The sequence below is a fragment of the Gymnoscopelus microlampas genome (genome assembly GCF_963454915.1).
Source record: "Gymnoscopelus microlampas genome assembly, chromosome: 1".
Taxonomy (NCBI): domain Eukaryota; kingdom Metazoa; phylum Chordata; class Actinopteri; order Myctophiformes; family Myctophidae; genus Gymnoscopelus; species Gymnoscopelus microlampas.
In genome coordinates, this window is record NC_139962.1 from 11,556,994 (window position 1) to 11,581,279 (window position 24,286).

Here is a 24,286-nt window from a genome sequence, read left to right on the forward strand (position 1 = left end):
TTATTTTGTCCTGCATAATGCAAGAATTGTTGGTTGTATATTGTTGTAAATTGTGTTCATTATTGATGTTTCTTTTAAGTGTCTTATACCCAGCTGTATTTTTTTGAGTTTTCCTCACGGGACCAATAAAGGTCTCTCTTTGTTCGTTTTAAATGAGAAAATTCCCAATAAAAGTGTGAAAAATACCCAAATTGCAGTCATGTGATGCATCCTATATTAAAATTGGCTTAAGGGAGGACCGGCCGGCAGGAGCATGGACTGAAAAAGAAGCCAAAGTACAAGCACAAACCATAGGGCTCAAGTAATGTTTTACAAGTAACAAGTAGCTTAACGAAAACATATTGTATGGAAATTATTACATTATTTTAAAATGTATCGTTGCTGTAGTAGGCCAAATATGACAAATACATTCTTACGTGCTCCAATATTGTAAAGATTTGTAGATTAAAATGAGTTAACATTTCTGTCAACTAAAATGTTATCGTATCCTACAACTCATTTATCGTCGAGGAGCCAGCCAGGTAGATGTATAAACAAACCGGGGTGTGATTCCCTGTCACACTATGGATTCCAAATGCAAAACACTTCAGCTCCTCATCGCGAAAGAGAACATTTTGTCAAACATTTATTGAATGCTCGTTTTTGCTTGTATTTAGTAGTTTTGGTAGGCGAATATGCACGTAATAGCCAGTGTTCATTTTAAGGCTCATCTTTTGAGCCAGATTTTGTATTTATTTTGTGCTCAAATGGCTCTTTGACTTAAGATTGCTGACCCCTACCCGAGAGTGTGTGTGTGTGTGTGTGCTGAACACTGGTGTAGTTGACTGTTCTATCGACAAGTGGAACTTGAATGGAAACGGACAGTTAAAGTAAAGGCAAGAATCAAGCAACTTTGATCCGCTTTGGGTATCAATGAGTAACTTTTAATTAAATGTTTAGATCCTGTTCTTCTGCAAATAAACTGGATTGAAAATGACACACTCCGCCACAAACAGCTGTGGTCTGGTACAGTAAAACGTTGAAGATTTGCTAAATTTAGCTGAATTCTAGCAGTCCCCATTCTACATGAATTCTATTTTTCTTAAGTAACAAAATAAAAACATGCCTAACTTCAAACTAACCACTAGATGTCAGTCATTGACTACTGCTAATCATGGAGCTATTGTACTGGTGCCATAGCCTCAATTCAGAAGAGGACAATCCAGGGCATACTGTACTAACAAGGCTATTGCCTACAGAGTAGACCCTACAGTACATTATAGTTTTAAACACGTTATCAGAAACCAATACATTTACATCAAAAGTCATCATAAGAGATGTTTTGTAAGCTCAACAAAGCCTTAATTGTAACTTTAATTGTAACATTCACCATTCCACAAGGTCAACAGAAATACTGTACTGTTGCAAATGTTCCAATTGAACATTAGAGAAGGGTTCTAATGTATGCTTTTTAATAACTTGAGCAAGTGATCAATATATTTGAGCAAGTGATCAATATATTATTGACCACAAGAGACAACTGTTAAAACTGACTTCAAGTCTTTCCTAAGATCTTTGAGACTATTTTTCAGTTTACAATCATAATGATAGTGAGCCAGCTCACTGAGGTAACATGCGCAGTTTACAGTTCTGTTTTGTACTATATGTACACTATCTGAACACTACTTCCTTTTTATTTGACCAACATTAAAATTCTCCATTACTGAGCCATGTTCAACACCAGAACTGAAGCAGATCCAAATAAGGCATCCTATGACCTGAAAAAATAAAACTATGACTATATTAGCAAACATTTTACAAAGGCTGATAAAGCAAACATACTGTTCTTTGACAAAAATTGAAGAAGAAAAAAAACTACAAAAGTCAGTTCTTTCCACTATTAAAGGGTAACGTGTTGCTGTCCTCTTCTTGTTTGACAGCCCACTACTCTTCTCCCAAGAGTCCCTTCAAAAGGACAGTGGTCATTCCAGGTCACCTGGTCTTTTCACAAAGACAAGAAAATGCTGTGGATGTGATGTGGAACTCGGGGCACCTCACAGCACAACATTCTGTTATCTAAGTTGTTATTTAGTCTGTGACCATGTAGAAGTTATCATGGCACTCGTCCAGGTCCCAACCCACAGGTTGAGGAGCGTTGCCTTAATGTGTCCAAAATCGCAGCAGCTGAATGCGGGGACAGAGTCTTTGTTTAGCTACATGTCCTACATCTCCTCGCATCCTCTGCCTGTGTCCTGAGCCTCGTTAGAAGGCAGCGTGGCCGCCTGCTCCAGCAACTGGGCCAGGTGCACATCTTCAGCCCTCTCTGCCGCTGACAGGCTCTCTGTCTGGGACAGGCTGGAGGGCTGCGAGTCAATGTGGTGCATAGACGATGACCGAGTCCTCGTGAGCCTGCAGGAGGACTGGTTGGGGCTGGTGGTAATCGTTGGGTCGTCCTCTGAAAGCAACTCTGTGTCTTGTGGAGGAGGGTGACCCGCGGTAGTAACAACAGGGTCAGGCAGAGCATCGGTCGAGCCCTCCATAAAGGAAGATGGTAAACAACATTCCTTCGCAACTTCACTCCCAGGAGGTTGGTACGGGGGAGGCCCTGTAAGCGGGGAGCCATGGGGGGTGAAGGTAGTCCGACTGTGGATGATGATGGGGTCCGGGGATGGCAGCGGAGCCTCCTCTTCGTCGTTTGTGGCATCCAGGTCACCAGGGTTCTTGGAGGGGCTCTGGTCTGGAGAGATGGTGTCGGGCTGGTGGGAGATGATGTGGAGACTCAGGTCAGCTCCAGGCCAACAGGTGCTGGCTGAGGCCGGCTTCCCTCCCGGGGGGTGCACCGGACTCAGCAACACCGGCAGCTCTTGGCCCAGAGGCTTACGAGGCAGCTCCTCTGGTTTCCCTACAGAAATAACAACATATCTTTTTGTTATGTGAGTGTATCACACTGTTGTCTAGTTGAATGTTCATTTGTTATTACTAGGGCAATGCCTGTTGGGAATGCACGCCCATCGGTTATGCATTACCCGTTATACCCGTTGTCAGAGTACCCGTGGAGTACCCATTATCATAGTACTAGGAGGCCAGTCTACAAGTACTATGACATCACATTGATGACATCAGGGATCTCCATATATGAGCATAAAAAGGACACGGGTAGACAGACAAACAGGCAGACAGATACAGAGATCTACTTATATGGGCATAAAAGGAACACAGACAGACAGACAGACAGACAGACATATACAGAGATTTGTGGATTTATAAAAGGATTTCTGGACAACGGCTGATTTAACCGACTTCCCACTCAGCACTGCACTCCCTTGGGTCCTCAGCAATATACACAAAATGACTGAAGTCGATCGGCCAGACGGTTCTCGAGATATGCAGGGGAAACCCGAACAGACACGCAAACCACGCACTTTGACAACCAAATGAGCTAAGAAAAAAAACACAATTTAGCATGTAGGACAATAGTGTAGAGCACCTGGAGGCGGTATGTCTAGCTTCATCTTGCGTAGCTCTGTCATGGAGGCCTGCAGATGCTCTATGATGACATCATCGTGGTATAGGAAGGTCTGAGAAATCCTCTCCTGCAGGAATTCCCTCAGGTCCTCCAGAGACATCTTCAGAAGGCGCTCTGCACGCCACGCACATGCACGCACACACAGACAGAACATTGTTAGCAAACAAAGTCTGATATGATATGAATATTATGTATGCACCAAAATAATGACCAGCTGCATCAATAGTAAAACTAAGAAAACCTTTACGAGAAATAGAAAAGGAAGAAACCTCGGCAAGGATGTATTGCAAGTAGGCCTACATGTTTTTCAGTTTTAGATCATAAGTCTCTCCTGTACATATGTTAATAGTGTGAAGTGTTTTATCTCATAGTGTCAGTGAACCAAAACCTAAGGCAACCGTCTGTGTGCGCCCACAACATTTTTCCCCCAGATTCTCCTTACTCTTGTGTACTTTGAGGATCGTGTAGGCCATCGCGGTGAGGAGTCTGTCTCCCTCCAGGATAAAGATATCCCACAGGCGAAGGGTCAGGGTGAATGGGGTCTACGATGACACGCGCGCACACACACACACACACACACACACACACACACACACACACACACACACACACGCACACACGCACACATGCGCACACGCACAGGCATAAAAGTATCAACACACACATTGTTACGGTCTCAACCCTCGTCTCCATTTCTGGCTACCGGTAGTTCATTCGGACTTGTCAATGCCAGCGGTTTCTCATCTCCCATCCCCTGGTCTCTTGCTTCCTGCTGCATGTAGCTGGAGTCAGGGGGTTTGTGTGGTGCTTCTCCCCAGACCACAGGAACCCACGGGCCCATCCGGGGACTGGGAAGTGCTGACAACAGCCTTGCCCCTGCCAGACCACCAGCACCACAGGATTGTGGGCATGCACAGCGAAGGCTAATAGTAGTTTAGCCTAAAAACTGTTAATGTAGATCAAATATCAACAGGCACCGTTATTATTTGTCTTTTTCTGTTTTAGTCATACCAAAAAATATCGGGTTTTAAATGTGTTGATTGTTTCGATCCATCGTTTGAGCTCCGATGCAGTTGAATGCGGCGAATATGCACAGCAAAGACTGGAGTGTTAATTTAAAGGTGGTCTAAGTGATATTTATTGGTTAAAACAAAATGATTTTGAGTTTAAAAAGTTATACAAATGAGTGTTTTTATACTTTCAGAGATAAATTAAGCAGATTGTACAGTGTGGATAGAGGAGGAGGAATCTGTGATTTGAAGTAGGTATCTCACCCTGTCAATGAAACACTGAAGGAACCATTTGGTGCTGTAAATCCCTGTGGACATCTGCTCTCTGTCCTGGAGAGGGATGGAGAGAGAGCGATCGAGAGACATGCAGGAGTGATGACCGAAGGGGAGACAGAACAGAGATGGGTAGGTTAATGGAGGGACAGAAATAGAATGACAGAGATAGAGAGAGACCAAGGGAGATAGTGGGTGATATTGAGAGGGAGGGAGAGAAAGAAAAACGTAACATAGGGATACAAAGAAAGAGTCAGTGTACTTGCCATAAAATGCCATACTCTAAATTATGCACATTAAATGTACATTAAGGTTATCAGACATTAGCATACAGCACACTTCTGTTTTCTCATTTCATAAAGTGCTGTTATGAAATGATGAACATGTTGCATTACTCAAGCTGAGGCCTGTGATCTCACCAGATGTTTCTTCAGTTTGGGGATGAGTTTGGAAATAATCTGATCATGATGTGTCTGGAATCGCTGCAGTTTAGGGAACCCGGGAACAAAGAGCCCTTTAGGGGAGCGAGGAACACGTTTATAGTCAGTCGTGTGAATGTGTTGTCATGCATGTCATGTACGGTCGTGTGCTACTTGCTACCATCTATTATACAGTCTGATCTACGATGGTTATTGGTTATCGCCCTGACTTTGCATGTGTAGTGTCAGCTGGATTCTCTTTGCAAAAGAAATTCAAATGTGAGTTCATATACAAGAACTTAAGTCAAGGCATATGCACACAGAAACAAAGTACAGTAAATGGAAAAATTAACAAGACACATTAAAACAGGTATTATTCTACTACTGCAACTATTATAAATAAGAAGAAGAAGAAGACGAATATTTGTATATAAGTAGTATTATTCGTAATACAATTATTATTAATAATAGTATTATTTTTCTGCAGTCGTGGTTGTCCTCACCGTGCATGGCGTGTCTCTGATCGGTCAGCAGCTGTGACAGAGCCCAGAAGGCATCTTCCTCATTCATGTACATCAGCAACAGTGCAGCAATCTGACTCATTCCCTGGCAGTAACTCACCTCCTGCAGGTCATAATGTTAATACTACTACTGGAAATGAACAGACAGCGACACACCGCTAATACTATTATATTTATACAACACATTTTGAAGACAAAGTCCAGTTCTGTGCTATATCTACTGTATTTCCTACAAGGATTCTGGGATATCTGTTAGCTGTTATGTTGGTGTCCAATGTGATGGACAATAAACTCACCGTGTTGTAGACCGAGTATGCAGACAGAACATGGAACAGAGCTTGCTGCCTGTGTGGATGGCGGAGGAGAAGAGGAGGGGAGAGATTAGTAAATAGCAGGTTTTCATGGGGAATATGCAATCCATGTATTCATTCATACATAATATATACTGTATATGCAGCTACTGTATACATGTATTTATAGTTGTTGGACTGACCACACAAAAAGTCATACTATTAATATAATCCAAATGAATCTTACAAAACACTAAAAGATAAGATAAACCATTATTGATCCCCAGAGGAGAATTCAGCAATAACAATTAAACACATTAGAGGTACAAATAAGAGTAAGACTCAAGACCCATCCAAGTTAAAATAAAATAAAATAGAATACTGAGCAGAAATAGATGGTCTTAGATATCTGCACTGGTCTCTGAATGAGTGAACATATGTACAGTCTATCAATAATGTACAGTGAACATGATTTATGAATGAATATACTGTACATCTAGATGTTATGTATAGTACATTCTGTACATGTATGTACAGACTATCAACAATGAATATAAGAATGCATATTATGTGTACAGTATATCACAACAGTGAATGTTAGAATGAATATATACAGTCTCTGTCAACAGACCTTCAACTGTAAGTCACATCAGCCAACCGTGTTTCACGCCATAGCACATAACAGCAGCAACCATGCGTTCTCTTGCTATGTAAGGGCTGCCTTTTTGCAGGGTCGCTGCTCGCTGTAAAATATTGAAGCATTTTGTTGCAACAAGGCTGCTGTCCCAGACTTTCCACTGCAGGCCTCTGTGGTCTATTAGGCTGTCAGTGACATCACTCTGCTACTGGCTCCACTTCCACACAAGCAGGGCTTACCTCTCTCTCTCTCTCTCTCTCTCTCTCTCTCTCTCTCTCTCTCTCTCTCTCTCTCGTCCGCCCCCCCCCCACCACCACCCCAACTCCCCGCCTCCTCAGTCTGAGTTCAAGCTGAGGTTGCAAAATCAAATTCCCTGCATTAAAAGTGGAACAGTTTGCATTCTAAACTTGCACTAACAAACTGCCACACACTAAATCTGAAATCGCCAAACAACTCAAAAATACAAAATATAACAACACTGAGTCACACAAAACAGTATTTCCAAATGGGTGGAATTTAATGTTATTACTCATTTTATTTAACCTGTATTTAAAGCAACACTATGTAACTCTCTAACTTTCCTCTTCTACCCTGGATTTGAACCCAGTTTCCTGCACAAGCGCTGACATTTTTACCATTGAGCTAATATCTTCACCATCAGGTCAAAATTTGTGTCAGATCCTGTGTCTAGGTGAGCCATGACCTTTGACACGATCTAAATGTCTCAATAGAAGAGCACGGAGACAAAATCTAACCACCCAAATTGTGTAAGTTATCTTGTATTAACGTACTCTTCTACAAAATGATATTGTATTCATTAAAAAGAAGTTACATAGTGAATCTTTAACCAGGAAAGAGTCACTGATGGATTTCAAATTTGTTTTGCAAGAGTGAGCTGGCCATGGTAGGCAGCAATGCCAAGTCAACACAAAAGTCTCAGACAGACAAACATGCAACTAACGTGGCATCAAACCAAATCTTGATCATAAATACAAAACATGGAATAAGGTAATGAAGGTAGATAGGTACGGTAGGTATTTACTGTTGAATAAGTATCCAAGATGTTAAAACCTGAATTGAGGCATGTTCTGTAGGTTTAAAGTATAGATGAAATGGGAAAAAACTGTGTATCCTTTTTAATCCCATGTCATATAGACAGATTTTGTGTTTACAAACATTGAGACTGCACACGCAGGTGCCGGTTTCATGTAATCAATTCCCAACAGATCCCCAAACCTTTTGTTTTGGGGAGCATTGGTTTCTGTTTTCATTCAACCTCCTCTTGTATTGGCTGGCGAGACGCTTCTAGCGAGACATATACACTTCACCCCGTTACGGTGTTGCACAAACAGCTGACATACAAGCTCACATCGCGTCGCAGATGCGACCGCTGTGAGCTTGGAGGTCTGCTATTCTCGGCTGTTCTCTGCGAGCAACACCTTCGCACGGCGGAGCATAAATTAGGTTTGAGGGGATACAGCTGTGCGATCAAGAAGGCCCGTATCATAGAGCGATCTCTGCGACTGGAGGTGGGGTTTGGAGGACAAATGCTTTGAAAATCGCTATAATTGTTTACACACACAACATAAACCAAGGTATATATTTCAAGAGCGAGAGATCACAGTAAACATCCATCCTAAACATTCGTCCTCCACACTGGGAGGAAAACAGAATCTGAAAGTTTGATGGGATGCATTTTTACACGTAAGGCTGTGACCACTTTTACATTACATCTTATGAGCGGTCGGTTTCTTTTGGCTGCGGCCTGCACGCGCATACTGGTTCTTATCAGTGTGACATGCAGCTATCGTGCAGCTATTTATGCAAAACATAAAATTTATTTCTATATATTATTATTATATCGAAATCCAATCCTGTTTTTGAGTGGTGTAGCCGCTCCAATAAGTGGGGTTGGGACCCATGACCCATCCGTCGTGAAAATTTGTCTTTCGCTGTACTGTGATTGGCTGATAAGTATTCAGACCCTTTGCTCAGCATTGTGATTGGCTAGCGAGACGCATGATGAAATTCATAACCTATAAATAGCACCACGCACTTCAAAAAAATATTTTTTTTTTTAAAGTGAGCTTCCATCACTGTGATGACCTTAAATAACACCGCTCACTTCACACTGGGTGTGATTTTTTCAGAAATAAGTGATTCTGATTGTGAAATTAGAAACTGGTGCTTACTTCACTCCAAATCGATCCATGAACATGATATGGTTTCTGAAAGTCCTGTTGATATCCAGGTCTATCTGTTTAATCTCAGACGAGTACAGCCGCGCCTGCTCCTTCATTCTCTGCGGAAAGAAGAAAGCAAGTGGCATGATTATGATTAAGATACTGTACATATTATACACAATTACAGTGAACAGAACAACTGTGAGCCTCGCTGCATGTTTCACATCTCACATTACATCCCAGTTGGTTTGTGCTCTTCTCATTGACCCCTAACCCATTCAATCTGTGTCATTTTAGATTTTATCTATAACCATTATTTTATACTTTGACTTTTCAATCATGCTATTTTTGAGGTTTTTTTTTTTAATTATGAAGACATAAATATCAAACGTATCAGCCTACATTTCCCAAAGGGAAATGCATGTATTTCAATAACTTGTGTCCTCTTTGGAGGCTTTTTTCACCGTATGTCCTCCGTACAGAGATCCAGGCAATTTTTGTACCTTCTGATGAATGTGTACTGTATTGTTTTAATGTATAGCCTGAAACTGCGCTCAGTGGATGGAGGGGGGGGCTTGTTTTATCACTGTCTGTCCACGCCATGCAGCCCGATGCCATTTTCCTCTTACGTTACCCTCGGGGTGGGATACAGGTTTGCATGTCATATGACGTACTGTAAGACCAACATGGCCAACATGGTCAATTAGTAAGTTGTCATCACTACCTCGTATTTGCCTTCATTCTGCTTCTTAACTCTCTCCACGTCCAGCATCAGAGACCATGCTTGACCACGCAGCTGTAGGGGAATGCCTTTATACACTCTCTTTACCATCTGACAGGAGAGGGGGGGAGAGCAGAGGATGAGAGGGGAAAAGGAGAGGACAAGAGTGTTGAGCCGAGCCCATACAAGGAGAGGAGAGCTGCCAGAGCATTGTTTAAAGCAGACATAATGAGAGGCTTTAATGGCGTGTGAGTCAGTCTATGGTCCTAAAGAATAGCTGGAAAGAATTTTACGTTATTATTCGAACCTACATGGAATTACTATGGGATGGGTGGGGTTTACCAACATGTCTAATAAGCTGCAAGTCACAGAAAAGTACATGGAAATGACTTTAATATCCTTTCCTGTGATTATCTACATTTTTTGTCAATCATAATTTTTTCACCCCCAACTTCCCAGCATGCAATCCGGCCAAAATAAACCATGAGACCCATTAGCTGTAGGTGTGGCTCCTACGGCACTTACCCGGTCACTGTTCCTGTATTTCTCCCATTTCTTCACCATCTTCAGCCATTTCTCCACTCTCTCTATCTCCAGCTGCTTCCGCTATGAGGACGACAGAATGCAAGCTAACGCTTTTGCACAGTAAAATTCTTTAGCATAACTGCTATCCTGGACTGTGTCGTGAAGCCCTATTCTCTGAAAGGCAGAAGTACTGGTACAGAAATAGACAGTAAAATGTAAAGAAAGGCCATAATGTTTCAAAATGTTGGCCAAAATATATGGTCCAAACTATTTCGAACACATTTCTGCACAATTTGTTTTCCATTATGGATGGCTGGATTTTCAACTTGGATCGAATGATCAGTAAGTTGCATGGAAGTGGTGACTTTTGGACATGATCATAATTAAAGCAAGGTAGAAATGACATAATCAGTGATATTTATCTTCACAACTTGCAGAGTGCACTAAAATAACAGCATTGTTTTTTGTTTAATTTCTTTCTTTCTTTCTTTCTTTCTTTCTTTCTTTCTTTCTTTCTTTCTTTCTTTTAGTCATATTTCTGGAAGTAATAATGAAAACACTCAAATGTAGCTGCTTCTGCTCTCCTTCATGGGGCAGCATGACTCCTGGGATTCTTTATTACCAAGTGCATTCCAATAGAATGAAGATACACCCTACCTCTGTTCTCACAGAGGTTCAAATGCTATTGTTGTTATTTAAACCAATCAATCAGGAGAACAGGGCTGTAGTGAGGGAGGGGTTCTGGTGAGGCAGAGCGACAGTGCCAGGCTAAGAGACATGCCTGAGGATCACATCTCTGAAAGTGGATAGCTAGAGAATTTGATGTTCCAGTCACCCAACCAACCAACCAACCAACCAACCACACACACACACACACACACACACACACACACACACACACACACACACACACACACACACACACACACTTACCTTCTCTTCATGTGCACTAATGGCAGGCAATTCCTCCTCACTGGGGATGGGAGACAAATACAATCAGAGATAGGAGGACGAAAATATATTGAAACTGACATTGACATTTAGAATGTTAACAGAGACAGGGGGATGCAGTGAGACATGTTGACAGAGACAGGGGGATGCAGTGAGACATGTTAACAGAGACAGGGGGATGCAGTGAGACATGTTAACAGAGACAGGGGGGATGCAGTGAGACATGTTAACAGAGACAGGGGGGATGCAGTGAGACATGTTGACAGAGACAGGGGGTATGCAGTGAGACATGTTGACAGAGACAGGGGGATGCAGTGAGACATGTTGACAGAGACAGGGGGATGCAGTGAGACATGTTGACAGAGACAGGGGGATGCAGTGAGACATGTTGACAGAGACAGGGGGATGCAGTGAGACATGTTGACAGAGACAGGGGGTATGCAGTGAGACATGTTAACAGAGACAGGGGGATGCAGTGAGACATGTTGACAGAGACAGGGGGATGCAGTGAGACATGTGGAAGAGACTCACTGCATGAAGCCGAAGCGGTCTGTGGCTCTGTAGATGCTGTAGTCAGCATCCTCCCATGGGTCAATGTCCACCCCCTCCTGTCTGCCCTGGAAATGCGCACGCGCACACACACACACACACACACACACACACACACACACACACACACACACACACACACACACACACACACATATGAATACAAGTGCACGCATGCATATAGCCATAGAAGGTAGAGAGTACACAAAGGCACATGCAAAGTAAAATCCAGTGTTGGATTAACTTGAGAGGAGCTCATTTAAGATGGTCAGAAGGGCCCTATATGGGATTAACTGCTCAGGGTCCTAACAGCCTCAAGAATCGCCCTCTGTTCACAAGAGGTGGAATATTTAGTTTTGCTGTTCTTTCTGGTTGTCCATCATGACCCCTGGACCTTCTCTAGAACAGGGGGTGGGAAAGTTTTGGCATGACATTTCAGTTCCTTCTTTCTTATCCTCAGTTCACTCATGGCTCAAAAGTGTCTTTCCAAGTTCCCGTTCTTTGCCACCACTGTGCATTTGTTGCAGGTGAGACGACAGAACTTGACGTAGTGTCATGTGTTTCATGTATGCTTATGGTATATATACTGTATGGCTGAGATTTCAGTTCCTTCTTTCTCTCTCCTTTCCAAGTTCCCATTTTTCGCCCTTGCTGCGAAGCTGCTGCTGCTGCTGAGGCAAATACATTTCTCATTCGACATAACAGAAAATAACACTCATGGCATCTGTTCCCAAACTCATTCTAATGATGTGTTGTCTAATTAGCTGTGGTTGAAAAGTAGTAGTAGCTTTGTACTAAATCACTGATATGCTGCCAGATATCTTATGTACAAAGTTGATATTATGGCCTGAGTGTAGTGCTGGAGAAAAGGTCATGGGGTGTCTCAAATGATTAAGGTTCATCCACCCGGGAGCGTGAATGCGTGTTTGCAAATTTCATAGCAATCTGCTCATTACATCTTGAACGATCGTATGTGAGGTGAGGTGGAGTCTCAGGCCCAGGGGCCCATGGACTCGACTCAGGTTTTCTAAGTTCATTACAGCAGCGCTGATTTCGTCGACTAAAACTATGACGAAAAATGTTCGTCAACTACCTTTTTTCAATGATGAAAACTAAATAAAAACTAAGCAACGATGACTAAGACTAAATATATTGACAACGTTTGTCAACAAATAAAAACTAGACTAAAATGTTAGGGAGGGACGAGTGGAGAAGAGATCCAGTAGAAATAAAAGACAAGTCATTTTATGTTTGGTTGCGCTCGGGTGTTCTGCTCTGAAAATATCAGATCTACAAGCTCACAACGTGTCACAGCGCGACGCATTGTGAGCTTGTAGATCGGCTATTTTCAGCATGCAACCACGTGTAAAATCAGCCATTACAACGCCATCAAGGCACCGCCAAAATACATTTTAGTAGACTAAAATCAACTCTAGATTTAGTCGACTATAATCTTATGATATTTAGTCAACTAAAACTAGACAAACTAAAACATTTCAGATGACTAAAATATGACTAAAACTAAATGGAATTTTATTCAAAAGACTATGACGAAAACTAAATCAACGCTGCATTACAACGGACCCTGTGTGTATAGTAAAAGTAATAAATAGAACAGAAATAATTGATGGTTGCAGCCCTAGTGAGGAGCTTCGCCCGGAGGACGGAGGAACAACCTATTCCTCACAGTTCCAACACTGCAGCTTTCAGGCACCCTTGACCAACCCGTACCAGTTGGTCAGTACAGCGACATGGAACGCCTTCCCCATCCAGCTTCCCTCTCGCCAACACGGCCAATTTAGTTTCATGTTTTTAATTATGTTTTGGCGGCTAAGGCCGGATGCACTACAGAGGATTTAAATCAAACCCCCCCAGTCTCCATGTGGTGTTGGGCAGAACCCCCCCCCCCCCACACACACACACACACACACACACACACATGCATGCGCACACACACACACACACACACACACACACACACACACACACACACACACACACACACACACACACACACACACACACACACACACACACACACACACACACACACACACACACACACACACACAGGCTCCTCAATCCAACACCAAGTTTCATTTCTAGACAAAACCAGACCACACACCATGCATAATCTCACACTTTATAAATCACATTTATTGTCCAATCTGCCTGTCGTGTCAAAACGTGCATTTAAGCTTTCATCACCCAACAAGCCCAAACAATGTTTAACTGGCCGCTCTCTGATGGAAAATCCATTTAGAAATCTCCAATGTTGATGCAACAATCCTTATGCCGGTGTTGTTGACCCAGCAGATACAGAGGAACTATTTCTTCCAGAGAGGATCACTCAATAATACCCATGCAGTAAAGAACAACACACAAATAGTATTATATTTTTTTCTATGCATAAGATATACTGTACATATGTTTTTTTTTGTTATGGGAAGAGATAACATAGAAACTATGTGGCTCCGTAAGTCTCTGTGGTCTGTGGTCACAGACTGTGTCATAGCACCAGGTCTATGACGCAACAGTGCCTAATTGAGGCTCAGAGAGAGAGAGAGAGAGAGAAAATGCAAAAGAGTGACAGAAAGAAAGAATGAGAAATAGATGTCTAAAGATAGAGATATTTTTTTCTTGTAGATAGGCACTTGCAAAAGGACCCCTGTGGGCACTGCAAAAAGCTGCTAAAGGAAGCTAAAAAATACCTTTCTAATAATGGAGGCTCTTTAGGGATACACACACAGTGATGAAAGGAGAGAGAGAGAGAGAGAGAGAGAGAAGGTGGTGTTGGAGATATGATGTATAAAATTGTGAAACAACTGAGGAGAAACTGTCAAGAGGGCCGAATCTCAGAAAAACCTGCAGTAACAAACAGCCAACATGCGTCTGCAGCAGACGTCTGCTCATGCAGCACTCCCAGGAGAGCTGTGCAGACGTCCCGCTCGCTTCTTGATCTATTTGCCAGCCTGTCCCTTCTCTGTTACTGTAGTACTGTACTGTGTGGTCGGGGAGGGGAGGGGTTTGCTCTGCATACTGTAGGTTTGGTTGCCTCAGGGCTACAAATCCCCCAGCGAGACAGAGAACTCCCACTGACCCCCTATATAGTAGAAGAAATCACCATGTCCCCAGAGCAGTGGTTCTCAAAGTGAGACCAGGGAAACCCCTGGGGGGTTCCAGCAAATTGAGTTAACCACTTAAACCCCATATGGGTAACCGTAGTACCTCAGGGCTCAATACTAGTGTATTTTCTGTTTTCGGTTATTGTGGGGGAAGCTTTCCTCACAATAACCGATGCTGGGGTTTAAGTGGTTAATGTAGCATCAAACGCAGTTTAACCACTGGAACCCTATTTTATACTATTTGGAAATATCCGATCTACAAACTCACAACGCCTCCCGATGCGACGTGTTGTGAGCTTGTAGATCTGATATTTTCTAAACATTTTGAAAAATCTTGAAAACGTTTTAGCACACATTTTCTGTTATATATACAAAATCTTTTCGTATAGGGATCCGCGGCCAAATACGTATTCATTTGGGCGTCCTTGACGTGAAATAGTTTGAGAACCACTGCCCCGCAGAGAGGACAGTATCGAATCGGTGGCTATGCGCCATGTCACGACTAGACAGGACGACAGCTCCATGGCTCTACTCTTTGCCAAAAAGAAATAAAGTGAGGGCTAAATTTAAAACACTGTATGTCAAACACCAGTGAACAAAGTGTCCCGGGTGATTAGTCTTAAAAAAGCGTACTGTAATTGCATGATTTGCTGGTCAAATCTTTATTCTACCAAATAACATAAACATACTTGATATTCTAAATAGTTATTTTGGAACAACAATTCACACCTTTTGTCCAAAGTTGTTCCCAGGTGAAAACAGTTGAAAGCTCATAGGCGTTAATGCACTTCAGCAGCACACACACGCACACACACGCACACACACGCACACACACACACACACACACACCTGCACACATGTGTGTGTGATGTACAATCCGCTACACATGCAGGGTCACACGGTGCTACAGGCACTGTTCACAATCACAAAACACACATGTGAGTTTGCATTGTCTTTCTCCCCTTTGTCCTTCTCAGAACGTCCGTCGCCGTTTTTAACCACGTGACGCTGTGAACTCTTCCTCCTGCGTGTTCAAACGATAACACACAACTCAGAACTTTGAATAATGTTGAGGTTTATACAAGGAATTTGTTTAGGCATTATGGCAGAGACACTCAACATGATAGGAAACAGACAAACAATGAATGTAAGGACCACCAACAATAATGATCACACACGTGTGCACCACCAAAGATGCAGTGGTGTAAAGTAATTAAGTACATGTACTCAAGTGCTGTACTTAAGTAAACTTTTGAGGTATTTTTTACTTTGCTGGAGTATTTCCAATTGTCAGCACTTTTACTTTTAAAACATACATTAACCACTTTAGCCCTATTTTATAACTAGGCTATTTGAAAATAGCCGATCTACAAGCTCACAACGCGTCGCATCGCAACGCGTTGTGAGCTTGTAGATCTGCTATTTTCAAACATTTTTGTACTTTTACCTTTGGTACTTTAAATACATTTTGATACCAATACTTTTGTACTTTTACTTAAGTACATTTTGAATTCCAAACTTTTACTTGTAACAGAGTACATTGCAATATTGATATTTTTACTTAAGTAAAACATTTGAGTACTTTTTCCACCACTGCAAAAATGTGACTCAATTTTACTTTTCTCTGTACTGAGTAAGCAGTTGTGAGCAGGTTTTGAACATTAGGCTAAGAACATTAAAGAAAATATAAGTGCTACTTTGTACATCAATTTCCCACAAGACACAAAGGTTGACGGAAGAATCCTTATTAAAACTTTCATAATCGACCTGTGCTTTTTCGACGTTGGCCAAGAACTGTACGTGTTTGGAGTCTCACTCACCGCAGCATACTTCAAGATGATCTCAGCACGTTCTTCAGCAATCAGCGTCTCAATGTCTTTCTTCATGTCAATATCTGAGGAGACAGGAACATACAGCAACAATATTAGCCGAGTTAAAACAGAGAACGCTTGAAGCCTGAACTTAACTGGCTTATGAACCAACAAAGGGAGCTGGCATACCTCAAAGTAGACCACACTGTTGTTATGTAATATGACACTACCAATCCATTGCATGGAAACAAGCTGCATATTAATATTACACAAATAATTGCTGGTGCAACTCAGTGTGTCCACATAGCAAAAATGTGGAGTGTTCATTTAACACTGAGAGAGTAAAACTGTCCCTCAGCAGTCACCCTCATAATCACAGGGGATGTTATTTTTATGTCACGCTCCCGGTGTCTCTTGTACCAACCACCACTTCCTGTGTTTCCAGCCAGCTCTCTGGCACACACACACACACACACACTGAGTGTGTGTGTGTGTGTGTGTGTGTGTGTGTGTGTGTGTGTGTGTGTGTGTGTGTGTGTGTGTGTGTGTGTGTGTGTGTGTGTGTGTGTGTGTGTGTGTGTGTGTGTGTGTGTGTGTGTGTGTGTGTGCGCGCGGGCGTACGTGCGTGCGCACGTGTGTGCGCACGTGTGTGAGTGTGTGTGTTCACTGCTCATTGTGCCACTGAATCCACTGTGTCACCTGTGTGTCAACACTGAAACAGTGTCTGAAATGACAGATTTATTATTTTTATTTCATAGAATTATTTACGTAACTTGTACACATTTAACCCATTAGGTGATGTGTCACACCTGCTGTGACTACGGGGGTGGCACAAAGTGGGGGTGACAGACAATTGGGGTGCTTCATTATAAAGAAAAAAAACGGTGTGCATTATCACATGACCTGATGAGGATCCACAACAGGATCGAAACGTTGTCAGCCAAATAAAGACGTTTGTGTACTCTGGTACTCTCTTTTAACACATTTAAAATGTGTGTGTCTGTGCGTGCGTGCGTGTGCGTGCGTGCGTGCGTGCGTGCGTTTAATTTAACTAATCCCAATGTTTGCTGCTGTACTATTCTGATGGGTTGGTGTGACAAGCAGAATTCACTGAAGAGCTCCATGGCACATAACTGAATACCACTGGTATTGACCATCTGAGACATGGATTGTTTTGAAAATTTGACTCAGCATTAGACGTGCAATCCTACTGTTTTGTACACACAGAGTATATGGAGTGTGTGTGGGCAGCATAGCTGGCAACTCTATCGTTTACAAAGACAACAAGTATCCCTGTGCTCTATTGAAGAAGCTCTGCATCTCAGATCCGGCCCTCTGGGAACACTCATACAGTGATGATTTTCTGTCCTACCTGTTTAATAATTGTCATTCTAGTTGTCTGAGAAACTCGGTGGTTCCCAAACTTTTTAGCTCAATACCCAAAAGAGAAATCAGATGTTTGCCCGGGACCCAAACTAGTGAAAATAGCTGATCTATAAGCTCACAACGTGTCGCTTCGCGCCGCGTTGCGAGCTTGCAGATCTGCTATTTTCACAACTTATTTGATTATTTTGTGTTTATTTATGAAATTCTTATTGAAATGTTTTTGAATTTGTTTTCAACATAAATTTGTGATTTTTTTGGTGGAAATCTTTAGAAAATGTTAATAAATAATAATAATTAATTAACAAAATGTAGGAAATAAAAAATAAAGGGATATTCACTAAAATAAAAATCACACAAAAATGGATCCGTGACCTACAAATGGGTCCCGACCCACTGTTTGGGAAACAGTGAACTAGATAGACCTCCGACACCAAGGAAATGCAAATAAGGGGAAAAACAGCTGTAGATGAGATTAGATCAGATAAGATCACTTTCATTTACACCCCTTTTAATATTCTTCTGGTGTCATACCTGGTACAGATAAGATTCAATAACCCATCAAGATAAATATGAATACAAATAAAATAATGACCTGCTGGCCCTAGATAGATATCTGCTCTGAATGAGTGAACATACTGTATGTATCAATTAATATAGCCTAAATATACAGTAAATTATGAATGAATATGTAGGATATTTATCACTATAAACAATATTTTTCCAATGTAATGAACACTCTGTTAACAATGAGTCAAATGAGTGTATATATGCATGGTCTATTAACAGTCTATCAACACTGAGGATATGAATAACAACAGTTGTTATAAGAATGGATATGTGTAGTCTATGTGAACAGTGAATATGAGAATTATATACGGTCTGTCAACAGACCTTCAAAAGTGATTATCTGGATGATGATGGACAGTTATCCTTAACAGGCATCTGTTAAGATTTGTCCACGGTATATAAATTAGCAGTGCAACAGTTAATCAAACTAATAGATTTAATCAATTATAACAAATAAAAAAAATGTGTGGTCTAGTCTATTATTTAAAAAAACATCCCTGTGTTGATTCATTATAAATGTAAACAAATTATTCAAAAATATTTGCTTCTCAATTATTAAGTTAATTGAAAAGGTAATCAATAGAATAATCGTGAGTCAGTAGTCAAAGGTAGGGTCTTTGAGGACCAGGGTTGGGATCCACTGCTGTATGGTACACTGCTGAAGAACTTAGTAATAGAAGTCTCTGGGAACTATATTATCCAACCAGCGTTCACACAGTAAAACCTGCAGCTTAAATTTAACTCTGAAAGTATACAGTATGTTTAAAGCAGAAACATTGACCTGTAAGAGTCCACTTTTACATATGGTACAGCCACTAATCATTCCTCACTGAGCCATTTTCCAACATCAACTGGATCCTCTGGTTCATGCAAAGGCCAACGGCCAAAGCACTGAATGCCAAGTGTCTGCTACTGGCCAAGTGACCAGTGGTTACTGTTACAAAACTATCTGTGGGCCAGTGTGGGGACCTTTCAGTGCTTTGCCAGGACACAGTATTGAGTGTACTACAACACCGTTTCTCAAACAGTGGGTTGGGACCCATGTTTGGGTCGTGGATACATTTGTAAAATATCTTTTTTTTTTGTTTCCCACAAAAAAAAAGAAAAGAAAAGAAAATTAAAATGATTGAAAAAGGTTTAAACAAAAAAACCCGTAAATACAATACATTTAAAAAGTAGTGAAAATAGCAGATCTACAAGCTTGCAACGTGGCACGAAGCGACGCGCTGTGAGCTTGCAGATCTGCTAGTTTCACCAGTTTGGGTCCCGGGCAAACGTCTAATTTTTCTTTTGGGTCTTGAGCTAAAACGTTTTGGAACCCCTGTACTACACTATAATTCATGTGTTGTAGCTCTACATTCAGAGTGTAGACCTATACAACACATGAAGTATATGCCGTCATCTGACTACAGCTAGCGCCCAGCGAATAGCATGACAAAAAAACAGAAATCAGTGAGATGATGTGTGTACTATGTAATGGAACCAAACCTCAGGGCTTTCGGCAGTTTAACTCTATCTCATTTACAGATATATTGGTGTGCTATGCCATTGGTTCTCAAAGTGAGGTCCGGGGACCCCCAGGGGTCCTTGAGGGAGTTCCAGGGGGTCCATTTGGTTCCATTTGTACACTCTCAGAGTTAAAATACAATATAAATTGGGGTCCCAGAGACAGAAATGCCATTAAATGGGGACCCGTGGCCTAATGCTAATCCTTGAAATTAAAATGGCTGAGAATCACTGCTAGAGCCGTAAACATCTTCTCTTATGGGGGTACCTGGCGTATCTTTTCAAATGGGGGTCCGCGAGCTAATAAGTGTCAATTTGGGGGTCCTTGACCTGAAAACGTTTGAGAACCACTGTGCTATGCTACTGTATGCTATCCTACAGTAAGTTATGGTTCTCTTCACCATGGTGTTGGACAGAACGGTACGGTACAGAATTACATGATGTAGTAGGTAAACTATCAGGTACAATGTTATGTTATGGTACAGTATGGCAACAGTCATAAAGGCTATATTTCTGTCTCGTCATGACCAGGAAGAAAATTGCTGTATACAACTGGAGCCACTGGGCTCAGTGGGCTGTCATGAAATTACTCTCCAGTCCAAACAAAGCAAAGTAATTAATCCCAGATAATCCACATTCTCTATAGGGATGCTTACAAATGGAGGTCCCAGAGTTGTATAATCTGGACACACCACGGGATGCACACTATAACCATCTGGATTTAGGAATATCTCTAAAGCAGGATCATGCAATGAAAGTTTTCTATTCCCAACCTGGATGCAAGAGGAATTGAGAACAAAGACTATGCAGTCTGTACTATAGACAGTAAGGCTTAACAACAGAGTCAATACCACATTCAATTAAGAACTCCTATTGAACTGCTGTGGCTAATGCTTTCTAATCATGCATGTTCAGAGACAAGAGGAATACAGTACAAGAGGACCACAGTACAGTGGCACGGCATGGAGAAGTATGGTTTGGGATTCCGACTCCCTAACACTGACATATACAAAAAGAACCCATCTCACAGATCGATGGTGAAGACAAAGCATCTGCCTTTGTGGCTTTTTGCAGCTATAGTATGGAGGGGGGTTTTACAGGTCAGAGAGACAGACCCGTAATCAATTACAGATTGTCAGCAGTCACAGATTTGATCCTCCCATTTGCCGATACGTCAATAAATACACATTCCGCACAGCCAAAGTGTCCTTGAGCAAGACACCTACCCACTAAATCACAGCTTTGCTCTGGATTTAAATGTGTCAGCCAAAAGACTAAATTGCTAACATGCACACATGCACCGATGTTTGATTGCATAGTGGCCTTAACATCTACCACAGTCGCACAGTGTGGTATAGTGCACTGCAGAATCCAAGCCCATTGGTCCCACAGTGGTAACCCAGTCTTGTGTTGAAATGCCCCAATTCACCACCCGAGGCAGCGAAGTGGTAAAGAACGCATGTATAAAAAACTGTCGCTGTCACTTGACGAGGGTTTGATGTTAAAATGCAGGTTGTGATTTGTCTGTCAGTGGGTAAAATCTCCTCCATGGCCAATATCTGTGTCTGAATGTGGGCTAACCAGGCTAAATTATTCAGTGTATGGAGTCTGCATCTAGCAGACGGTCAGTGACACAGATTAAATGCAGCAGTCAAACCCCATGGCTCCTCCACAGTTCTCTCAATGTGGCAAAACGTGGCTACGGCAAAATCAGTTACCAGCCTGAAATGCTAAGATGAAGAAGAGGGGCAGGGGCCACCAGACCTACTGGGGGAGGCCGTTATACTTGTGCGACACAGTGTACAATCAAAGGTGAATAAAGTTGTAATAAAAGACACACAGGGTCAGAGGTAACTATTCCTTTACTATTTAGGATAAACACCCAGTAGAAATCTAGACGTATTTGTTGGAGGAAAAGGATTATGTGAGTGTGAGAGCGTGTTTCTCCTGGGGTTATCAAGCAGGCAGGGCTCGGAGTCGTTACAGACGTTCCATTGAACCACCACACACCAACCTCAGTCGACCTGAGGTCGAACCTTCTTGAAGCTTCTGTCTGACACAAGGGTCGAACAGTGATTTCTGGCCCCCCCGAGAGTCACCTATCGTCTCCAAACTACACAATCCTGAGTGTTGATTTAACTCTGGAGAGTGGAAAATTAGACCCGCACACCGCACTCTCAACACGTAACAAACATGTCCTCACCGACTCTGATTGTGAGTGTTTCAGAATGGCCGTGGCCCTGCGGACAGTCAAGAAGCTGAAATGGGAAAATAAGCAGTGTGAGGTGGTTGTTTTTTTGTGGCACTGCCTGGGAACTCTTTAAAATATGACCCATCATATTCTAAGCCATATGGCAGAAGCAGTGTGTGGTCAGCAGACTAAATCATAGAGGCCTTCAGGGGTTCTGGCCCGATTCCTGGGTTGTTGAAGGGCGGTGGCCAGCACCGATGACATCCCTATAGACTGTCCAGCATGCAGCTATAGAGTTGTTTAATATCACACATGCACATGCATACATTACGCGCACATTGACGTATGCACACATGTCCACATGGGGAATCCACACAGTATAGTGGTGCATACACACATGAATACATCTGCACCGCACTCTCTCTGGCTCTCTTTCTCTCTCTCTCTCTCTCACTCTCACACACACACACACACACACACACACACACACACACACACACACACACACACACACACACACACACACACACACACACACACACACACACACAGAGAGAGAGAGAGAGAGAGAGAGTGCACACACAGAGAGTACACAGAGTACACATATTATACATGTGTCACTGTCAATGTAGTCCAAAGTGCAATTCACACAGGCAAAAACTATGCTCTCTCTCTCTCTCTCTCTCTCTCTCTCTCTCTCACGTACAGGTACATGCAGGCACACCACACACACACACGCACACACGCACGCACGCACGCACGCACACACACACGCACACATGCAAGCACTATCACTTTCAACCAGGCCTGGTTCCTGCTGTCATTTTTCTATTAATAGACTGATAGTGTCAGGTCGGTGCACTGTGTTAACAAAGGGCGATCATTCCAACAATGACTTTTCTTTCAACAATCTCCACCAGGCCTGCATTAATGCACAGAGGTGACAGGGAGAATAATAAGCTATACGAAACGATGATGTCTCAATTTATGATGCTGATGAAACAGCCTGGCGAGTGACATTTAATACACAATATCATTAAATAAATATAATATTAGGGCCTGATCTGATGGAATGCAATTGTCACCAAAACATATTAACGGCATAACAACAACAAGCGCGTTGCACACCGCGTGGACGCGGGTGAGCCTTTATTCTCATGAGAAATAACGGTAGGTATGATGACAGCTATGATGCGGGTTATTTATAATATCTCACGTAAAGGCAAACAACCGGCTATTTACCGTTTTCTTTTCGGGTGTCTCTGCTGCGTTATCCGTGCAGCAACATTAAGGCTTCGGTTCGTCCAGGCATGTCTTCCCTTTGTCGCTCACGAATTTCTCTCATCCAGTCACAACAATAGCCGTTTCTCTCCACGTCTATCCATGGTAGGTTACAGTCAGAGTAACGGCTGTACGGTGGACGGGACAGGAGATACAGAGAGCGGCGGACTGAGCAGGCGCGGCAGCGTGGCATAAATAAACCGTAGTCTAGATTCCATAGCCCGGAGGTACGGTCACTGATATAGCCCTGATACCATGACTGTCATGGATGAACTTCACCCTGGTGTTTGCACTTTCTCCCTTTTTGGTCTGTACATCTATATAAACGTTCAGATTTCAAATATAAAGTGCTTACCCCATGACCACGGATGTTAAAACGATGTACGGCCCATCAGAAGTACCCGTATCTTCCGTATTGTTCAATAAAAAGCATTTTAATCCGATTGGTGGCCATTTTCTCCGTATTGCCATGTGTTTTCAACTGCGTGAACCTATCGGTTGGTAGGTGTATTGCACTGTGATATGTTAGGTAAGAAAATGGCCACCGATTGGATTAAAATGCTTTTTATTGAACAATACTGAAGATACGGGTTCTTCGGAGGGCCCGTACATAATTATAACATCCGTGGCCATGGCGTAAGCAAATTATATTTGACATCTGAACGTTTATGTAGATGTACCGGCCAAAAAGGGAGAACATGCAAACACCAGGTTGAAGTTCATCCATGACGGTCGTCGTGACAGGCGACTGTCGTGTGGTCCACCATGGCTAGGTGGTCACTGACTGACTGACAGGCTGCAGCATTTTTACATGATTAAAACTGCAAAGAAAAAA

The 24,286-nt window shown here is 42.3% G+C and overlaps 1 protein-coding gene across 2 annotated transcripts; it reads right to left on the reverse strand.

Annotated features, from left to right (window-relative positions):
- Positions 1 to 745: 745 nt before the first annotated feature.
- On the reverse strand, positions 746 to 23,556 carry LOC311046372 (USP6 N-terminal-like protein). 2 transcript variants are annotated; one of them, XM_084058629.1, is made up of 15 exons: positions 23,413 to 23,556; positions 16,530 to 16,603; positions 15,646 to 15,733; positions 11,567 to 11,652; positions 11,018 to 11,057; positions 10,085 to 10,165; positions 9,563 to 9,670; positions 8,848 to 8,957; positions 6,025 to 6,073; positions 5,711 to 5,831; positions 5,208 to 5,302; positions 4,780 to 4,845; positions 3,948 to 4,047; positions 3,467 to 3,619; positions 746 to 2,881 (listed from the first exon to the last, which is right to left on the reverse strand). In XM_084058629.1, exons 2-15 carry the CDS (start codon positions 16,535 to 16,537, stop codon positions 2,202 to 2,204), a joined length of 1,785 nt encoding a protein of 594 aa, XP_083914755.1. In that variant the 5' UTR covers positions 16,538 to 16,603; positions 23,413 to 23,556; the 3' UTR covers positions 746 to 2,201. The 2 variants fall into 2 exon arrangements, with proteins under 2 accessions (XP_083914755.1, XP_083914756.1); XM_084058630.1 differs by lacking the exon at positions 15,646 to 15,733.
- Positions 23,557 to 24,286: the final 730 nt, after the last annotated feature.

Bases quoted from the DNA above. Each gene is read 5' to 3' on its own strand.
- LOC311046372 (XM_084058629.1), bottom strand. The intron at 3,620-3,947 runs GTAAGGAGAATC...CGTGGCGTGCAG, and splicing joins GATCCTCAAAGTACACAAGA to AGCGCCTTCTGAAGATGTCT. The intron at 2,882-3,466 runs GTGCTCTACACT...TTATTTCTGTAG, and splicing joins GCTAGACATACCGCCTCCAG to GGAAACCAGAGGAGCTGCCT.